The sequence below is a fragment of the Syngnathus typhle genome, linkage group LG2 (assembly GCF_033458585.1).
Source record: "Syngnathus typhle isolate RoL2023-S1 ecotype Sweden linkage group LG2, RoL_Styp_1.0, whole genome shotgun sequence".
Classification (NCBI taxonomy): Eukaryota; Metazoa; Chordata; class Actinopteri; order Syngnathiformes; family Syngnathidae; genus Syngnathus; species Syngnathus typhle.
Window position 1 is genome coordinate 7,314,957 of NC_083739.1, and position 17,562 is coordinate 7,332,518.

The 17,562-nt window shown below is 41.0% G+C and overlaps 4 protein-coding genes across 6 annotated transcripts in view; 3 read left to right on the plus strand and 1 right to left on the minus strand.

Moving 5' to 3' along the window:
* LOC133148145 (XK-related protein 6-like) overlaps positions 1–2,992 on the plus strand; it is an 8,753-nt gene extending 5,761 nt beyond the window's left edge. The window contains exon 4 of the mRNA XM_061271378.1: positions 633–2,992. Coding sequence (XP_061127362.1) covers positions 633–1,137 — 505 coding nt within the window. The 3' untranslated portion in view covers positions 1,138–2,992. The remainder of the gene's footprint in view (positions 1–632) is intronic.
* A 93-nt stretch (positions 2,993–3,085) lies between these two features.
* On the minus strand, positions 3,086–8,871 carry enpp4 (ectonucleotide pyrophosphatase/phosphodiesterase 4). Its single transcript, XM_061271372.1, has 8 exons — positions 8,565–8,871; positions 6,619–6,874; positions 5,992–6,285; positions 5,785–5,889; positions 5,032–5,230; positions 4,785–4,958; positions 4,443–4,712; positions 3,086–4,339 (listed from the first exon to the last, which is right to left on the minus strand). Exons 2-8 carry the CDS (start codon positions 6,871–6,873, stop codon positions 4,236–4,238), a joined length of 1,401 nt encoding a protein of 466 aa, XP_061127356.1. The 5' UTR covers position 6,874; positions 8,565–8,871; the 3' UTR covers positions 3,086–4,235.
* A 2,997-nt stretch (positions 8,872–11,868) lies between these two features.
* Positions 11,869–15,330, plus strand: clic5a (chloride intracellular channel 5a). 3 transcript variants are annotated; one of them, XM_061271376.1, is made up of 7 exons: positions 11,869–12,110; positions 13,205–13,314; positions 13,926–14,051; positions 14,126–14,232; positions 14,304–14,473; positions 14,533–14,581; positions 14,941–15,330. In XM_061271376.1, the coding sequence occupies exons 1-7, from the start codon at positions 12,054–12,056 to the stop codon at positions 14,982–14,984; spliced, it is 663 nt and encodes a 220-aa protein (XP_061127360.1). In that variant the 5' UTR covers positions 11,869–12,053; the 3' UTR covers positions 14,985–15,330. The 3 variants fall into 3 exon arrangements, with proteins under 3 accessions (XP_061127360.1, XP_061127359.1, XP_061127357.1); XM_061271375.1 differs by having other exon boundaries at positions 11,872–12,110; positions 14,533–14,729; XM_061271373.1 differs by having other exon boundaries at positions 11,872–12,110; positions 14,533–15,330.
* A 980-nt stretch (positions 15,331–16,310) lies between these two features.
* mgat5 (alpha-1,6-mannosylglycoprotein 6-beta-N-acetylglucosaminyltransferase) overlaps positions 16,311–17,562 on the plus strand; it is a 60,522-nt gene continuing 59,270 nt past the window's right edge. Inside the window, exon 1 of the mRNA XM_061297618.1 lies at positions 16,311–16,483. The gene's annotated coding sequence lies outside the window, so the exon portion shown is untranslated. The remainder of the gene's footprint in view (positions 16,484–17,562) is intronic.

The window sequence follows — 17,562 nt, forward strand, 5'->3', positions numbered from 1 at the left end:
TATATATATATATATATATATATATATATATATATATATATATATATATATATATATATATATATATATATATATATATATATATATATTGCCCTTTATCACACGAGACTCTCAAAGGGCTTCACAAGGCCACAGTTAACAAATATCAACCTAGAAAGATAATTTTAAAAAAACTGAAATCCTATTTATGAGAGAAATAACCCTTGAAAACCGTTCAAGCGTGGAGGGAACCACCTTCTAGGATGTGGAGTGGGCAATGGTAATCACGTGACATAATAAATATATGTGGTACGATGTTAGTCCAAACAGCACAATAGTCCGTTTAACGAAAGGAAGCTCTGCTGTTCGTCGCCTTCTGGCACGTGGCCCTCTTCCTATCCCATCCGGAAGATTCTGAGTCCTTCAAAGACTCACTTGGCTCATTGACACTGAGCTACCTCTGAGAGCAGGATAGGGATGAGGAGTGGCAGAGACGGGCCAAAATCCAGATCTCATAGGGGTGAGGCAGGAAAACGCAGATAGTTCCAGAGAACAGTGAAGTAACAAGTCTTGAGTGTGGATTTAAATTAATTATGATGACATTACGAAAGAGTCCACCAAAGACGATACTAACGCGACTGCGACACATGCAGGTACGCCTACAGGGACCCCGTGCTGACCGACTCATACGCCATCCAGGCATTGTGCAGCGTCTACCTGACATTTGCTGGTGGTGTCCTGGTTATGCTGTTGTACTACGGCTTCCTGCACCCTGCCACTGGTCACCTCCAGCCAAATCCTGCCTCCTCCTGCTGCGCCGAGCTGCTTTGGGGTCTTCCCCTTCCCCCTTCTGCGCCACCTACCGCCCCACCTACCCCGGCGCATATGACCAAGTCCCAGACAGAAGAGGATGTGGCTGAGACGTGTCTTCCCGTCTTCCAGGTGCGGTCAGTGCCCCCCACTTCCAAGCATGAGGGCCCACTTATAAAGATCGACATGCCCAGGAAGCGTTACCCGGCGTGGGACGCCCACTACGTTGACAGGCGCCTGCGAAGGACTATAAACATCTTGCAGTACATCACACCGGCCGCAGTGGGCATCCGATACCGGGATGGACCACTGCTGTACGAACTTCTACAGTATGAGTCTTCACTTTGACGCGCACACACGTTTCTGTTCACGAGTAGACACATTCAGAGAGGAATAAGAAACACACAGGTCACACTTGGAATAAGCACAGAGACACGAAAGCAATCTGACACATTTTAACGCACACACCCACATAAAACACACACACACATTCCTTGTGAGCACCTTCAACTTGCGAGTCCTTTGGCTATGACTCAACAAGCTGCCTCAGTGGGAGATTTGATTGTAGCCTCAGGTATCTCTCCTCATTGTTTTGGTCTAGCTACAGGCGACTCTGCATCATTGTACGTGCACAGGTCTCTCCGTTTCAGTACAGCATTTCTTCCCTGTTGTATGGCTTCACATTCACAGCTATGCAAGATTACATACGTAAAGGTTCTGGGCACCATTACTTTTTATTTCTTGCCTTTTACAAGGGAGAATAAATGTGTGTGCTTTTTTCCTCCTAATTTTGTTGCATTTGTCGATTTTTTTTTTTCAACAGTTGACTAATTCGGAATGTTTTCAAATAAGTTAAGAAGGGGTTTTAAACGATAAAGAGAACCTTGGGAATAACTGGTATCCCCGACTGAGGAATGTGCATTCTTTCCATGAAGAAACAGAACTTTTTTGTGCGTTTAAGTACTTAAATGTTCCACTATCAGGGTCTGCAAAGCATATAATGCCTATAAGAGGCTATGTGTGTCAGTCACATCACATTTTATTAAGCTAAATTTAAAAAAGAAAGAATGATTGTTCCACAATTGTGAAAGTATCACCTCCTACTATAGTTATATCAGGTTTGTTAAAAAAAAAAAAAAAGTTTTTGTGTGTACATGATTTCTAGTGTGGTCTTTAGCTTGAAAATGAGTAGCTGTAGAAACTGTGCTAAAGATGTGCGAAAGTAGCTTTTAATTTTTTTTTATTTTGATTGTAAATAGCTCTTTTTGTGTAAACTCATTTGCTCAATATTGGCAGAGTATACTTGTAGATTGCTCATTCCTTCCATGGCTTGTAAATGTTCTCTATAAATATCCAGAATGTAAAGTGAGAGAAGAAATATACAGTGCAGATGTTTTTTTGTAGGAGTCTGTGCCAACGTGTTGTCCTAAATAGAAGCACAATGATAAATGATACAAGTGTCTGTACACACGATCAAGTTTTGTGAAGGCTTCTGCCAAAGGACCAATTGGTTTATTCGTTCACATGCATAGAAATAAACGCATTTTAATTCTTCCATTTACAACAATCATAGAAATCTGATTTAGATTTAGTCATTGGTCATGCAGCTACAGTATCATATTTACTTAGCATAAAATGGAAACAGCTCGCCAAGTTGAGGGAATTTGAAGCAAGTTAATTTTCATGGAAGGGTTAAGGTGAGCCTTTATCGAATCAAAGAGTCTCCAGCAGCCTAAGCTGCGGAGAAGCAAGTTTAGTGGTGGTTATAGTCGTCAGCCATTTTAAATGTCCGTGCACTGCACAATTAATTATCCAGGAACCAACCTGTCTGTGGGGAGAAATCCCCAAACTCACACCAAATGTCTCAGTGGAAACCAGTGACACAAGCATGCATTGTGTATCACTGGTTTCTTGATATGCTGTGTCTACAATATTGTCAAATCATTCTGGGAAAGAGTTAAATATTTTTCACAAATGGCTCAACTGTGGCCAGTTTTAGAAATTGAGTTATTTTTCTTACAATACCTCCTGAAAATAAAAGTCTATTTATCTGCAAAGATTTACAGTGATGTAGAAATGTAGCTAAGTAATGACATGCCGAATAGAATATATATAAATACACAGAAACAAGAGTATGTATGTCAGTATTGTTTTATATACAGTACTTTCCTTTTGTTATACTGTATCGTTTGTTGTGACTGCAATGGAGAAAAATATATATAATAAAGAATTATGAATTAATTTTTCCAAATATGAGTCATATTTTCCTTTTCTTTGAACCAATCAAAAGAAAACCTTACCAATTCCAAGGAGTTTATTCACACACAAAAAAAATCTCATGGCATTACAAGAATCTCATACACCTGAAAAGTCTTTCCAGTGCACGCCCAAAAGAAATAAAATAAAATGTGCAAAACATACAGTTATGCAACATCACAGAAGATAACTAAAAGGTCAGACACACATAGTTTGACCAATGAATCCATCCCATTTTACCAAACCAGTACCATGTAGACTCAGTGACAATTCTTGGGAATCCCAGGAAAAATTACAATAGAAATAATGCAACCAGAAGTCTGCTTAAATTTGTTGTCTGTCTAGGATGTCACAAATGTTATAGAATTGAACGCTAAGTGACAAACCAACCCAAAAAACACTGAAAACAAAGCCACAAGGACACAAAGACACAAGGAATTATGACTTATTTTACTTTCCTGTTATCCTTATGTCGAGATTAGATCCCTGAGAAAGCATAGTTTTAATAACATCCATGTTATTTAATAACAAACCACCAATTTCTTTGCAAGGTGCTACTTCATACTGCTGCTTTTTATTGTGGAAAATTATGTAACGCGTGCCACGATCGTTTCATCAATGCATAAAATTATCCACAAATACTTCAGTTTCCCTACAATACCTCAATGCGTTCTACTAATAGGCTATTGACCCCCTCTGCTGACTAAAAGTAGTATGACCTATACAAAAATAAAAACAATACAATACAGATCAACTTTACCAAACATATTTGTAGAGGAATTTAGACATAATCTTATGTGTAACAAAGTAAAACATTGTTTGGGTGATTAAACCTCGCTTATGCCATTTTGTGTGTTGCATACACACGACTTGGAAACTTGTTTGGCAAGATTTTTGGTTGACTTGGATAAGATCAATTAAGGTAATTTGCTTTGTCATAAAAGGGGACGGAAGAAGACAGAACTTAATTTTGAACGTACAGACTGGTTTAAAACTTACCTCAACAGCAGGAAAGTGTCTGCCTACGGACGGAGGTTGAACTCCTTCATATGACAGTGCTCCTCAAACAGGATTTTCAAGTAACAATGTAGAACTCCAGAAAAAAACTATGAGCTGCTAGTTGATCTAAATGGCTTTGGTTCTCCTACCTCATTGGATAAAGTGCATGAGCAGGCGAAGCTTGAGGTGAGTTATTCCAGCAGAGATTCCTCTTCATCATTGGGATCCACTTCAAGTCTCTGGAAGGTTCGAGGAGATGATGGCCAAAGCCACCGGGCAATTAGCTTGAACAGAACTGTGGGGGAAAAACAAATTGAAGGACATTTCACTTCCCTCGCTTTGCAAAGTATGCAATCATGAATCCAGTAGCATCTGAATGATCACTACTCATACCATACCCGGTAATGTGGCAAGCATGATTAAGACACCCATCCCCAGACCGACAATCATCAGCACATCCTGGCTGCATTCGCCCACGAGCATACAACGGGCCTTGGCCAGGCTACCATTGTTGCGGTGCGGGGGCACAGCTAACAGGTGGCACATGAGCGGGTATATGTCCACACTCTGCAAAGTCTTCAGTCGGTAGCCACTCCGGAAGCTGGGTCCCCGAGCCGCCATGAAGGGGTGCATGCTGGGTAGGGAGTTGTCATAACCGTGATCGCCCACTGAGGGAAGGAACAAAGCCATCAGCTTTACGGAATCAAGTATTTCACGTTACATTCGGAATCATACTGTACATCTCGGCAGTCGATTCCCTCGCTGTATTATGGTCCATCCCTCATCGGCAATCAGTATGATGGGCTGGACGCGTTCGTTGTTGCGGTAGTGCAAACGATCAGGGATGGCCTCCTTCAAATATGCAGTCATGTGGGTGTGGCAGTTCTCAAGCAAGGCAAAGACAGCCTCTGGCTCTAGAAGAACACACAAGAGCCGATACGCTCATGCCAGCAGCAAGTCCTGATGCTTTGCTTGGTGGCTACGTACTGTTGTTTGGGATAAGGGCTGCGACGGGAGAAAGGTCCACCAGTGTGTAGTTGTCGGGGTGCAAGCAATCATCCAGTCGGATGAGGCGATCGACCGAGCACTGAGCCATGCCGTGGTCACTGGTCACCAGAATGTTAACGCGACCCCACAGTCCGGTCCGCTTTAGTTCCGACATCAGCAGGCCAATGTTGTCATCAACCTGGGAGAAGCACCACGCATGTGAGAAATATCAACTCATCCGTCCATTATTTCCCTGCAATTACATCACCTGAGCTAGACTGGTAACCAGTTAGATGAATGACTTAGCTTTAAAGGGGAAGTCAACCCAAACATTGTCTTTACATTTATATGTTGTATGTGCCTCCACTAGTCTAAACACGGCATTCTGATGAATATTGAACTTGTGGAATATGAGGTGAGTTAAGCAGCAAAATGCAACCATTTTTATCCGGCCATTTTGCCACTTGCTAGCGACTGAAAATGACATCACTGTTGATAGGTCTCACCAGTTTTCTGAAGCTGAAAACTGATAGGAAAAGTGGCAAAATGGCAACCCCGAAAGCTATGTGCTGCGTGGTGTGAATCTCTCCTCTGCTTCAGCAAATAAGATACACTTATGACAAGTAGCCCTTGTCTACCTTCATTATGAGGTTTACACTCGTCATCACTGTGAAGGGATTCAATTTATACCATGTGATGAATTTCAGGCAACATCGCTAAACCCTCAATGAGTAAACTTAGAAAGGTTCTCACTTCCTTCAGCGCTTTGCCTATGGCCGTAGTATTTTCAGGTCCAAATCTATGTCCTGAACGGTCTGGCTCCTCCCAATAGATGGCTGCGAACATCACTCCTTCCTCCTGGAACGAGACAACTTTTACACATGAAGCAAAACTTCCTAAATAACCCCGTGCCGCTATACCTATACAGTCGAAAAGTAGGACATATTGCTAATTAGCTACCTTCTCACTTCCCAGTAACCAATTGGTCACATTGCCCAAACGCTCCTGGAAGGTCACATGAGGGTTGTAAGGTAAGAAGTGTGTGGGCGTATGGTTGTGGATTTCCACATCAGAGCCAGGCCACATGGCAATCCCCGTCCTGTAGCCTGTTTGATCTGCTGAGAGCCAGACAGGTGTCGCCTCATTCCACCACATTGGGTCACTGCTGTTGCTCACATGGAAGTGCTTGTGGCTGATGGGGTCGTACATGGAGCTGGCAAGGATACCGTGAGACTCTGCATAGAGTCCCGTCACCTGGAAGGGAGCACAAAATACCGTAATAATAACGTAAGACCGTAATGATCATCACTTCACTACAACAACCAAAACCTGCGGTGAGGCACCTGCTCAGAATGTTCATATTTTTAAAGGCAAACTCAAGACATACGTACATTTGTGTGAACAGATGTTTAGTGAATTACTAATTCATGCATCTTTTGCCTTTTATAAACTTGCACCAATTATTTATGTATTCAATCAAACCAAATGTTTGTTGTATTTGTTTCATTTCATTTGTGGTTGTATACCTTTCAAGCCATCATTACGCTTTCATTTATGATACGGTGATACGTATTAAGATTGGCTCACCAGGCTGTAATGGTTGGGAAAGGTTTTTGTGACAAACACGTTGGTGAGCTGCTCCACCAGGACCCCTTGGTTGTACAGAAGGGTCAAATTGTGCATAGGGAACCTCTGCAGATAGTCGGCTCGGAAGCCGTCAAATGATACAAGCAGCAGCGGCAGAGGCTGATGCTGACATGCCGTGTTTCCAGTAATGTTTCCAGTAGCCAGAGTCCAAAGTCCATACAGGAGACCCAACTGTACAAGTATTCTTGGAAACATGCTGAAAACAGAAAGAATAAACTGTAAAGTGAACCTCTGCTACTAATGGGGGAAAGGAACTGAAACTTGGGTCAAAGTAAATGCACAGTCAATGAGTTCACAGATGCAGGAGCAAAAAATCAGGTGGTGAACCGAAATCTTACTCAGTGAACATAACCTGGTCGCTGGCAGGTTTACTATAAGAGACCCAGAGTTTCAACCTGTTTCAACCACATAAAGAAAGTTGCAAATGCCGTTTTCTTTATATTATGGGGGGGAGGGATGCAGAGCATTAGTTTTTTTTCAGTTGGCTGAGCAGATCTCAATATTTGTTTTAAAATAGTATTTTAATGAGTGTTGCTGTAGGCTACAGCGTCACATTTTAAATGACTACAATTGGTCTGAAAAAATAAATGCATTTGTGTCAACTGTTAAAGTGTAGAATGAACTGAGAGGAAGTTGGAAAACATTTTCTTTGGGGTTTAAATTATTAGAAGTAGCCACTGAATTAATATTTTAGTTTAAATTAATATTGACCTTGTTTAATAGCGCGAGTCCATTTAAAATAAGTAAATTAAAATCAAAGTGAGGCGCAATCACAGTCTAGCAAAACACGCCTTACTTTTTTAACTAATTGTTTATTTTTTATTTTGAGCTGCTTCCAAGTCTTTTCTTTCTCCTGTTGGATTGCACCTAACTGAAAATCCGATTTCATTCCTACTTAAATTCATAACTATAGGCTAAGCTACGATCTTATGGTTAGATGTTACAGCAATTTCCTCCCATGACGTCTCTCTCAACTTTGCTGCTGCAGCCGTATTAGATTTGCGCTTCGTGATTGCCGTAGACTTGCATAAGGACCTCCAACTCCATTGTGGTAAAATAAAGTGATCTGTTTTTCCTCCGTTGTCATGATGACTCGTGGTACTGGGGCTCCATTGATGATAGCTTTTTATAGTGGTTGTGCACTCGCGTAACTCTAGGTCACAGGTGTCAAACTCAAGGCCCGGGGGCCAGATAAGGCCCACAAAGACAAATTGTGCATCAAATTCGTGTCATTACTAGAATTGCAAATTGTCTTCACTTTTAATATCTTTTTGTTTTCATATTTGACCAGTTTTTACTCGTCTGATTCAAAAACGAGTTGTCAGTTTGTTTTGTAGCTTTTACCCTATATAATATGAGGTGCTCATACATTTATTTGGGTTGACAGTCATAATGGCCCTCCGAAAGAAGCTATGACGACAATGCGGCCCGCGAAAAAATTGAGTTTGACACCCCTGCTCAAGAGTCTCCCATCTCAGAGTAAGTCAAATCAGAGTTCAGGGATTGACTCAGAGTATGTTGAACCTGATTTCTAGAATACCCCCCTAAATAAGTGAATAAGTAGCAGAAGTCCCTATAATAATAGCTTCTAATTTTGCGTTAAGAAACCCTAATATTGAGTAGTCTACAGATTTTAAAAATAAAAATAACTAATGGCATTTTGTTTGATGTGCAACAGCCTATCATGTTGCAAATTAGCGCGTTTGCACCGTTCCATTCGAGCCACGCATGCACTCACGCATGCAGTTGTTTGTGGGGTAAGACTGAGGTCTGGTGACTAGTCTGGCTCTAAAACAACCTTTAAGTTGGAGCTTGTCATTCAAATAATCGAACCATTATCGGTTATTAGCGATGCCACGTTTACGCAAAGGTCCTTGCAGCCCTACCTTACAGACTTGACAAATTGTCCTCCAATGTTTATTCTTGATGTTTGTGTCCTATCATCCAGCCACGACCGAGAGATTCTCTGAATCTAAAATGATACATTTCAGGAAGCGAAGGTTCACGACTTTCCACATGCAGTTATTTCCGGTGCACCTTTCGGAATAAATATACTTTGCTGAAAAAGAAAATGATTTGCAAGTTCAGATAAGGCAAAGGTTCTTGGCAAAGAAGAAGAAAGTTCTTTAATGCATCATGTAACGCTATTGAGGCCACAGCTGTCAAGACCAGGCAACAACACAAAGCGCATTTACTATGATGCGAATGCACTATTCTGGAAGCGCGCCCAGAGCATTAATTCTTACGTCGACGTCGTCACCATTTTGGATGTGGAAAAGCGGAGTTAATTTGGTATTCATTTGCTTTTATTAGGAACGGTTTCATACCTAAAGCCACATTTTGTGAGATTTAGACTTCAAACAATCTTAACCGGGACGCTCAGACAAATTAAATAAATAATAAATAATAACTAACAAACAAATAAATACTGTAGTGGTTTGCCTAACTTTTCTAACACTTTGTATCTGGCAAAGGGATATTTTTGATATTCCATTGACTACCAATATTAGTAGTCAAACTGTTATAAATCACTGATTACCAATTAAATAATCAAAATTAGTTGCATTTAAAAGTTAAATCATCACTGCTTGTTACAGTTACCAAAGCATACACAAACCACGACATTTAATTTCCAGAACTCTCTCATCAATACCATTTTAACACATTCATGTCTAAACACAACGTAATATTCACTCTGTGTGTGTGTGCCTGCATGCGTGCGTGTCCTGCTTCCTTGCTTTTTGTTGTTAGCGGTCAGTGTAACTGATTAACACAATTTCCACATCAAGTGGCCTAAGTGGTTCAGAGCTTCACACAAACTTAATTTGCCCATTTAATCACTGCAAATCCTCTTTCAGATACGATCACAAGGCCTTTCTTTGTGAGCTTGCTGTCATTGGCTATTGCACTTATAATTAAAACCTTAAAGGAAGGCACAATCCACAATGCTTTTATTGTAGTTAAGTGTTTAGTAGTATTTATGAGTTTAGATGAGGAGAACCCTTATGGTTGTCACTCAAATTAGATCATCAAGTTTGTCTTTTTCAAAGACTGTGAATGCTGCATTCTCCTTTACGGACGACCATTTTCCTTAGTTGGCACTACTTGTCTACAACTGAGTCCAAAGTCCTGGAATGATAGATGATACTGTCAATATAGAGTTGGCATCACACTCACGTCAGTGTGCACCTTGATAGACTCAAGGTAATCTTTTTCGTGTCCTCTTCATTCGCCATGGATCCTTCAGAGGAACACATGTATGAGAACCCAGAGATCTACCAGAACCAGACATCAGCTGCTATATACGAGTCGCCTTACGATGGGCCCTCAAGTCAAGCACCAGAGTATCAAAATACTGGATGGGCTATTGGAAGAGTACCAGATCCTCCTTTGTTTCCAGCACCCGCTGCACCAAACAAGGAATCTTGCAAAAATTCTTCTTCATCTTCCTCTTCACATTCTGACAATGAAGAGAATGAAGAGAACAAGTGCTGTACGGAGGAAACAATGGAAATTGTAGAGAGTATCAAAGAGTCACATTTTGGGAGTGTGTCTCCAAAGATGGAGGTGGACAGTAGGAACTTGGAACGCAGAGTTTCATCATCAACATCTTCAACCGTATCAGAGCAAGAGACACCCAAGTCGAACCAAGAGTCTGAGAAGGACAAGCCTAAAGTCACTTTGTTTGCTAAGGTGGGTACGAGATGAGGATTTTTCTTTCTTGTACAGTATAGGCCACTGGTCGTGAATTGAATTTTTAGGAAAGGTGCCTTGATACAACTTTTAAGCCCTGTTTGGCATTGGTTACCCCTAACTAACCTTTACTGAAGGATATTATCCACATTTCTCTACGACAGTGACATTTGAAGCAACGGTACATCAACGTAGTTGACAGTGTACGCAAGGACACACGGCTTTTACGCTTAAGACTTAAAAAAAAAAAAAAAAAAAGTTTAAAAAAAACAAATAATAACAAATTTTCTTTGTCAAAAATGGATAGTCAATGAAGCCAAGAAATATCCGTTCAAAGCATGTTTTTGCATTTCCCTATAACTGTATTCTGAATGTGCCGATCCCCTCCATGGACTCCAGTTAGTCAATTTATGCTTCCACCATGTAGACCATGTGTCTCTCCTCTGAATTTAAAGGCAAAAGAGCTGCCTCCATTGGCTGGGAAACAAGTCAGCTGTGTTCACTCCCACTACGGAGCAAACACCCGTTTCTGACTAACATAGGTTACGAAAATACCAACAGAAAAAAACAACTTCACCCATAAATGCAATTAGACTGTGCAATGTGCTAAGCTTGCAGTTGGCAGAAAATAGGGCCGTTATTGTCAAGGAACGAACATTTCAAACAAAGGGGCAACGCAGCTGATTTAAATGTAGGCTTATACTCTTCGCCATCCAAGACAACAACATAATTAAATCTAATATGATGTATTGCAGTTCTACACCACTGACAACTACTAATAAACATATAAAAAATGTTCAATCAAAATTGAGCTGAATTATTATGTATGGGCAAAATATTTAATTCAGTAGAAGTCTGGATCAAATAAACCCTCAAATTTGTCATACAATGAAGATAACATCACTTGGGTCGAGGTGCAAAGTCAGATACCTAAACCATGTTTATTTGCACGGTTGATTTTATTATTTTTTTGACGTTAATCTTATACCTGTCAGCCACCTTCACATTGAGTGGCAGTGTGTGTGTTTCGCATCAGAGGGAGTGGCTATGATTCCAAATATAACTTGAACTGGGGGGAATGTTCTGTCCAGCAGCCTCGAGAATCATGTGATCACTCATTAACCAACTGCTGTCATTGTGGCATCAGTCCTTTTGCCTACGCTAAAGTCCAAATGGGTCTTATAAATCTGGCACTTTGAACAACCCAGTGTTGTAAATTACACTAATACAATGGGAGGTTGAATTGCGCAAGAGTAAAGGTGACTTATTTGTAGCATTCCATTGTTGTAAAAGGCAATGTGCTGCATCGTGGAGCAAAATGATCATTTATAAGTGAGTCAAATGAGCATTCATGTTTTACTGTCAACTGCTTGTTTTTTTAGCCCACCCTGGCTCAACCCAGGGGGCTATTTTTGACTGGCACGTCATGCCCCACCGCTGAGCCCATGGGTACAAACTGAACACCTCTCCCTATCACTTACACTTACACCCACACATACACACACACACACACACACACACACACACACACATCCCTGGTGGTCATCAGCTGACTGTGACAGAGCCGCTATAGCGCCAACCAAGCTACACTTAATGGACGTGGAGTAGAATCTGCAAACACAAATACACACTTGTGGAGCGGAGGCGCACAAGCAGCAATTTTTGTGTGTGTGTGTTTGACTATGACCGATATCGCAGCGGAGGAAGATAAGGACCCAGACATCGAATTGTTCGTCAAGGTGGGGTGTTATAAGTGTGTGTGCAACAATGCAAATACAAAGATAATGTAGGCTTTCTGTACAGGACATGTTTTTGTTATGTTGATTTCCCCCTGTGTGAACCTGACACCCACATGCATGGGCAACCACTCTCTATCCCTCTCACTAAATTATTAGCAGAGTACTTTCTTTGTAGAACGCTGCAGCTTTAAATAGTTTTATATGAAGAGTCTGTAAGTGGTTATTTTCTGACAGCCTACTGACAAATAATGATGCTCGGCTCCTTACTACGAATAAAAATTGATGAGATAACATATCAGACCCGCATCACTTTGCATCCTGTTTCGTTCAAGGTTTAATTTCATTTGACAATAACGCAGAATGAGGAAGTTAGACAAACATTCTGATACAGCTTTTGAACTAGATCTCATTTGACTGTGTACCTAACATTGTGCTTGCTACTTTGAAAATCGTATAAATATTTCTTACCTTTCTTATAATAGCAATTATAGTAATCTGCTGCTGACAGGAATTTCTCTGGATTAGCTCAAATTTGTTAAATTATTCACAATTATTTCACATCTTTCCTGCATATTTAAAACAGTAACTCATCTTGTCTTTGTACGTGTCATGCAAGAGGATGTTGATGCTATGATTTCCTTATTTTGTTTGTTTTGCTTGCACGTGCAACTTTTTGCTACCGACACGAGTTACATACGTATGTCTGCAGACAAATTCGATGCATTTGATGTATTAGTTACTATTTTGAGTGAAAATCATAGAAGCAATGACGATGGTCAGGTTAAGGTAAAGGTGGCAAAGTCTCAATGGAAAACCACAGGAAAAAGTCATTGTGAGCAGTCAGGCAACTAATGGAAGCAATGTGGATTATTCATGCTGACTTTAGGCTCGTGTTACACGTCCTGTCTCACACACACCACCCGGTTTCCCTCGTACAAAAAAAGGGCACTGATTCATTTTCTTTTTAATCTCTTTGTGTAGTCTGTGCTAACAGAAATAAAAGATACTACTTTACTTGAATTTTGAACCTATTACTGACAAATCCCCATTGTGTTTGCGTGCGTGTGTGTGTGCGTGTGTGTGTGCGCGCGCAGGCTGGCAGTGATGGGGAGAGCATTGGAAATTGTCCATTCTCACAACGTCTTTTCATGATCCTTTGGCTGAAAGGCGTGGTCTTCAATGTCACCACAGTTGACCTCAAAAGGTAGTAATCATAATAGCACAACTATCAATCATTGTTGTTTCCTTTGTGCCTATCGCACCTGATAATTTCGTAGTTGAAACCTGAAAGTCGACTAAACTTTACGCCTACTGGAACCACAGCTAACTAGTCGTGGCGCAGATAGTCTAATGCGACTTTGAAAAAAACAGACTGATTTGGAGGGTGTGCAGCGATCAAGGACAATCGATCAGGTTAGGTGATCAATTCTCAGATCCATAAACTCCCTTAACAACTTTAAATTATCCAACCGTGACGCTCTGTTTGGAGTTCCTTATAGGCCTAAATGTACTTTTGACCACTTGCATGGACTTTAAACAAATCAGCTTCTGCTTATGATATGTCAAAAGGTCTGCACTTGCGAGTCAATTTTAAAGGGAATGACAGAATTGACTGACTTTATACACATAATGGTGCAAAATATAAATTTTTCACTCTATCAGGATGTGTGTGAAAATGCTAATTACAAACTTGCACAAAAATATACTGTAGTCATTAAAATGTCAGGATATTATAGATGTATTTACAAAAATAAAAACTGCATCTGCGTCAAGATTAGGAACACAGTGTAAAGTACGTGTTTTCTTTCTTATTAGGACACCAGCTGACCTTCACAACCTGGCCCCAGGGACACACCCACCCTTCCTCACATTCCAGGGGGAGGTGCTCACTGATGTCAATAAAATAGAGGAGTACTTGGAGGAAATGCTGGCTCCACCCAAGTAGGCCTCACACACTCACTCACGTGCACTCAGACGCACACACCTCCTCCAGGTAAAAAATGTCTCTTCTTCAGGTATCCCAAACTTGCAGCGAAGAACCACCAGTCCAACACAGCGGGAAACGATGTGTTCGCCAAGTTCTCAGCTTACATTAAAAACACAAGTCCCAATAAGAATAAGGGTGAGTCAAACTTGTAAGCATTATGATCCCGCTGCTTCCGTTCTCTTTTTACCTTGTAATTTGTTCATCAGCATTAGAGCAGAGTCTCAACAAGGCTCTGGTAAAACTGGACGAGTATTTGATGAACCCGCTACCCAATGAGGTTCATCTTGTCGATGGAGAATCTACGCGCAAATACCTGGATGGTGATGAGCTGACGCTGGCTGACTGCAACCTCCTTCCCAAACTTCATGTCGTCAAGGTAATTTGAAGTGGTGTATCTACCTCGGTGCCTGCGTTGACAGTGGTTCTAACTTTCAGGTGGTGGCGAAGAAATACCGCAATTACGACATCCCTTCCCAGTATAGAGGTGTGTGGCGTTACCTTGGCAACGCTTACAGCAGAGATGAATTCACCAACACGTGTGCAGCTGATGTGGAAATTGAGCTAGCCTACAAGGATGTTGCTAAAACACTCGGAAAATGAGCTGCAAAATCCCTGTCATACTTTTCATAATGGTAAAATTGTGCATCTGACACAATTTATTGTTGTGCGTCTGAAAACAGACCAATTTGCAAATCAGATTATGGCAAAATAATTGTTGAATAATTGCTGTCCTACAATTAACTCGATGAGAATATCGCTAGAATATTTTTGTGAACGAACACTGTCTTATAACCGAGCAAAATGCACTAAATGATTTTTTTATGTTTTTTCGTCTTTCTTCAGATGGAATGATTTTCACTTCTATATCCCTATGTACACTTTCATAGTTGACATACTTGACTGTAAAAGCCACTTAAGTTTGCATTTGATAGGATGGGTTCAACATTTGCACACGCACAAATAAATGAGAAGTTTAGTGCAGTAGGCTTTCACATTGCATTGTATTCTGTGTTTCTGGCTGGACATAAATATTCTCTCTTTCTATTCTACTGCAAACTGTGTATAACAACGTGAATGGGAATTTTTGTCAAAATGATTTGTAACTGTGTTGTTGTTTTGCACTATTCTGCAGCTGTGTCAGCTGGTTATGGATGTAATGTGATTTAAATTCAGAGATGATCTGAAGTACTTACTATGTTCTGAAAAAACAAACAAAGACAATGAACTTCTTTACATTTGTATTCATACAAATTATTTTCCCTTGTAATGACATAAAGTCTACTCTGCTATAAATTACTCAATTTAATGTACTACAATTGTTCATTATGAAACTGTGGAAAAACGTCTGTCTATCCCACGGTGACAAGACATAGTACACGATAGACATACAAGTAAACGACACAATATAAAAACAAGAAGGCACAAACAATAAATAATAAGTGTGGTGAATAAATAATAAATAAACAGATAACACAATAAATAAGAGGAGCAAAACGGAGCCAGTGTGCATACAGCAGACAATAAGCATAGCGCAAAAGTACAGGACGCTACGCAGAAAGGGGAAGCGAGTTCAAGATCCTAACAGCCTGTTGGTGTGAGTGCGTGTTTTTGTTCGCGTGGGTGCGTGCGTAATGCGCGTGCGTGCGGACGCGCATACGTACGCGCGTGCATTTGTACACGTACAATTAGTGTTGTCTTAAACAGTGTCTTTCCCTGTTGCAAAGCCGCCGCATTTTTTTTTTTAATCAAGAACAATGCCCATTTATTTTCGTAATATTTTAATGATAATCTCATAAATACAACTGCGTAGCAGCCACTGTCAGTTTTAATAGCTGCCCCCCCAATGTACCCGACACCCAGTTTGACCCACCAGAATCATCAGCTTTATTTCTTTGCTTTCAAACGCAAGAGGGCGCACTTCACCACTCGGTGCAGATTGTATGTAAGTCTGTTCCTAAACAGAAGGTGGCAGTGAAAACAGAGCATTCATTGAACGGATTCTCAGAGAGCGTCTGATGTTTTTTGTCACCGTGTTTGTGTTGAAACAATTTCAAAACGAATACACACGATTGAAATCCCATGAAAAAAAATGTAAACACAGCTAAAATATTTTAAAAGAAAATTGTCTAGTAAATATAAAAGAGTAAAAATCCTAATTGTGTCGGACGTGGTTTTACGCTTCCACGGGGGTTGGACACTTGCAGATAGTTCCTCCACTCGATTTTTGCTCGTGGGCAGAGCAAGGGAGGCTTGTGCGCTGTATCTGGAATTACAAACCAGGCGGGCCAATTCGCGATCCCCTTCGCCGTTCTTTATGGATGCTTTATCAGTCCATTCCCGATTGAGCCGCCTTGCAATTGACTCTCAACACAAAGTGACACATGAGGTAAGGTGGTGACACCCGTCTTGCTCGTTCTGCGCTTGTTGGCATGTCATTCGCGGCGCGGGGGGGGGATCTCGTTTCGTCATGGAGTGAGCGGTGGTTAACCAAGGCTACTTCCACCCTCCGACTTGCTGTTGTCGCCCAAGAAGGCGCCTTTGCGCAACTAAACGGGGCTACCACCGCTGTGCTCGCGTTAATGCTTGGTCGAATTGACTGCTTGATGGCGCTGCTTGGCGTCGCATGCAAGCGGCCTCATTGTTTTTATTCTGCAGGTGTACGAGCTAATGTAGCGTATTGGAAGATCTTCACCCGCAGTAGCATCTTTCTGCAGAGAACACTGGATACTCATTTCGTATACTTTTTCGGACCATACTCGAACAAAATTGCTCTCCCCTTGCATATTGTCCTTACGACCTCGTGCGCATGTTGTATTCACCAGGGCGACTCTTTGTGATATTTACTTTGCTCTTTAAGTTCGCTCTTTAACAAAGTTCTGTTATTCGGTCATCACCTGCCAGGTGAGCTGTTAGTTGTGTTGGCTTCAAGTCAGTTTTATTTGTATAGCCCTAGATCACAAGCAGTCTCAAAGGGCTTCACATAGACAAATAATTGACAATTATTCTCAAAGCATCCCCTGATCTTAAGCTCCCAAAAGGGGCAAGGAAAAACTCAAAGAAAAAAAGAAAAAAACCTACCAGGGGAAAAATGAGAAACCTGGAGAAGGGACCACAGATGGAAGGATCACTAGGCTGCAATGGTTGCACATAAAATACGTAATATGAAAATCAATGAAAAAGTGGATGTTCAAGTCAAAGCAAAGAGCTGCCGGAGGCTTCAGAACCTGTCCTGCGATGTTGTGGCAGCCTTTGCACGATATCTTAATGTTTGATGGTTTAACTGCGACTCAATATTTACTCGGCTACACCTGCATACTTACCGCGGGTATGAGAATTTGCAAAGACAGCAAAACCCAAAACTCGTATCAGTCTTGCAGGATAAGACAGATGCTTGAGTTCAAGACTAGAACTTTATTGTCACTGTAATAGGTGCAATAAAATGTTGACTTGCATATATTTTTGCAT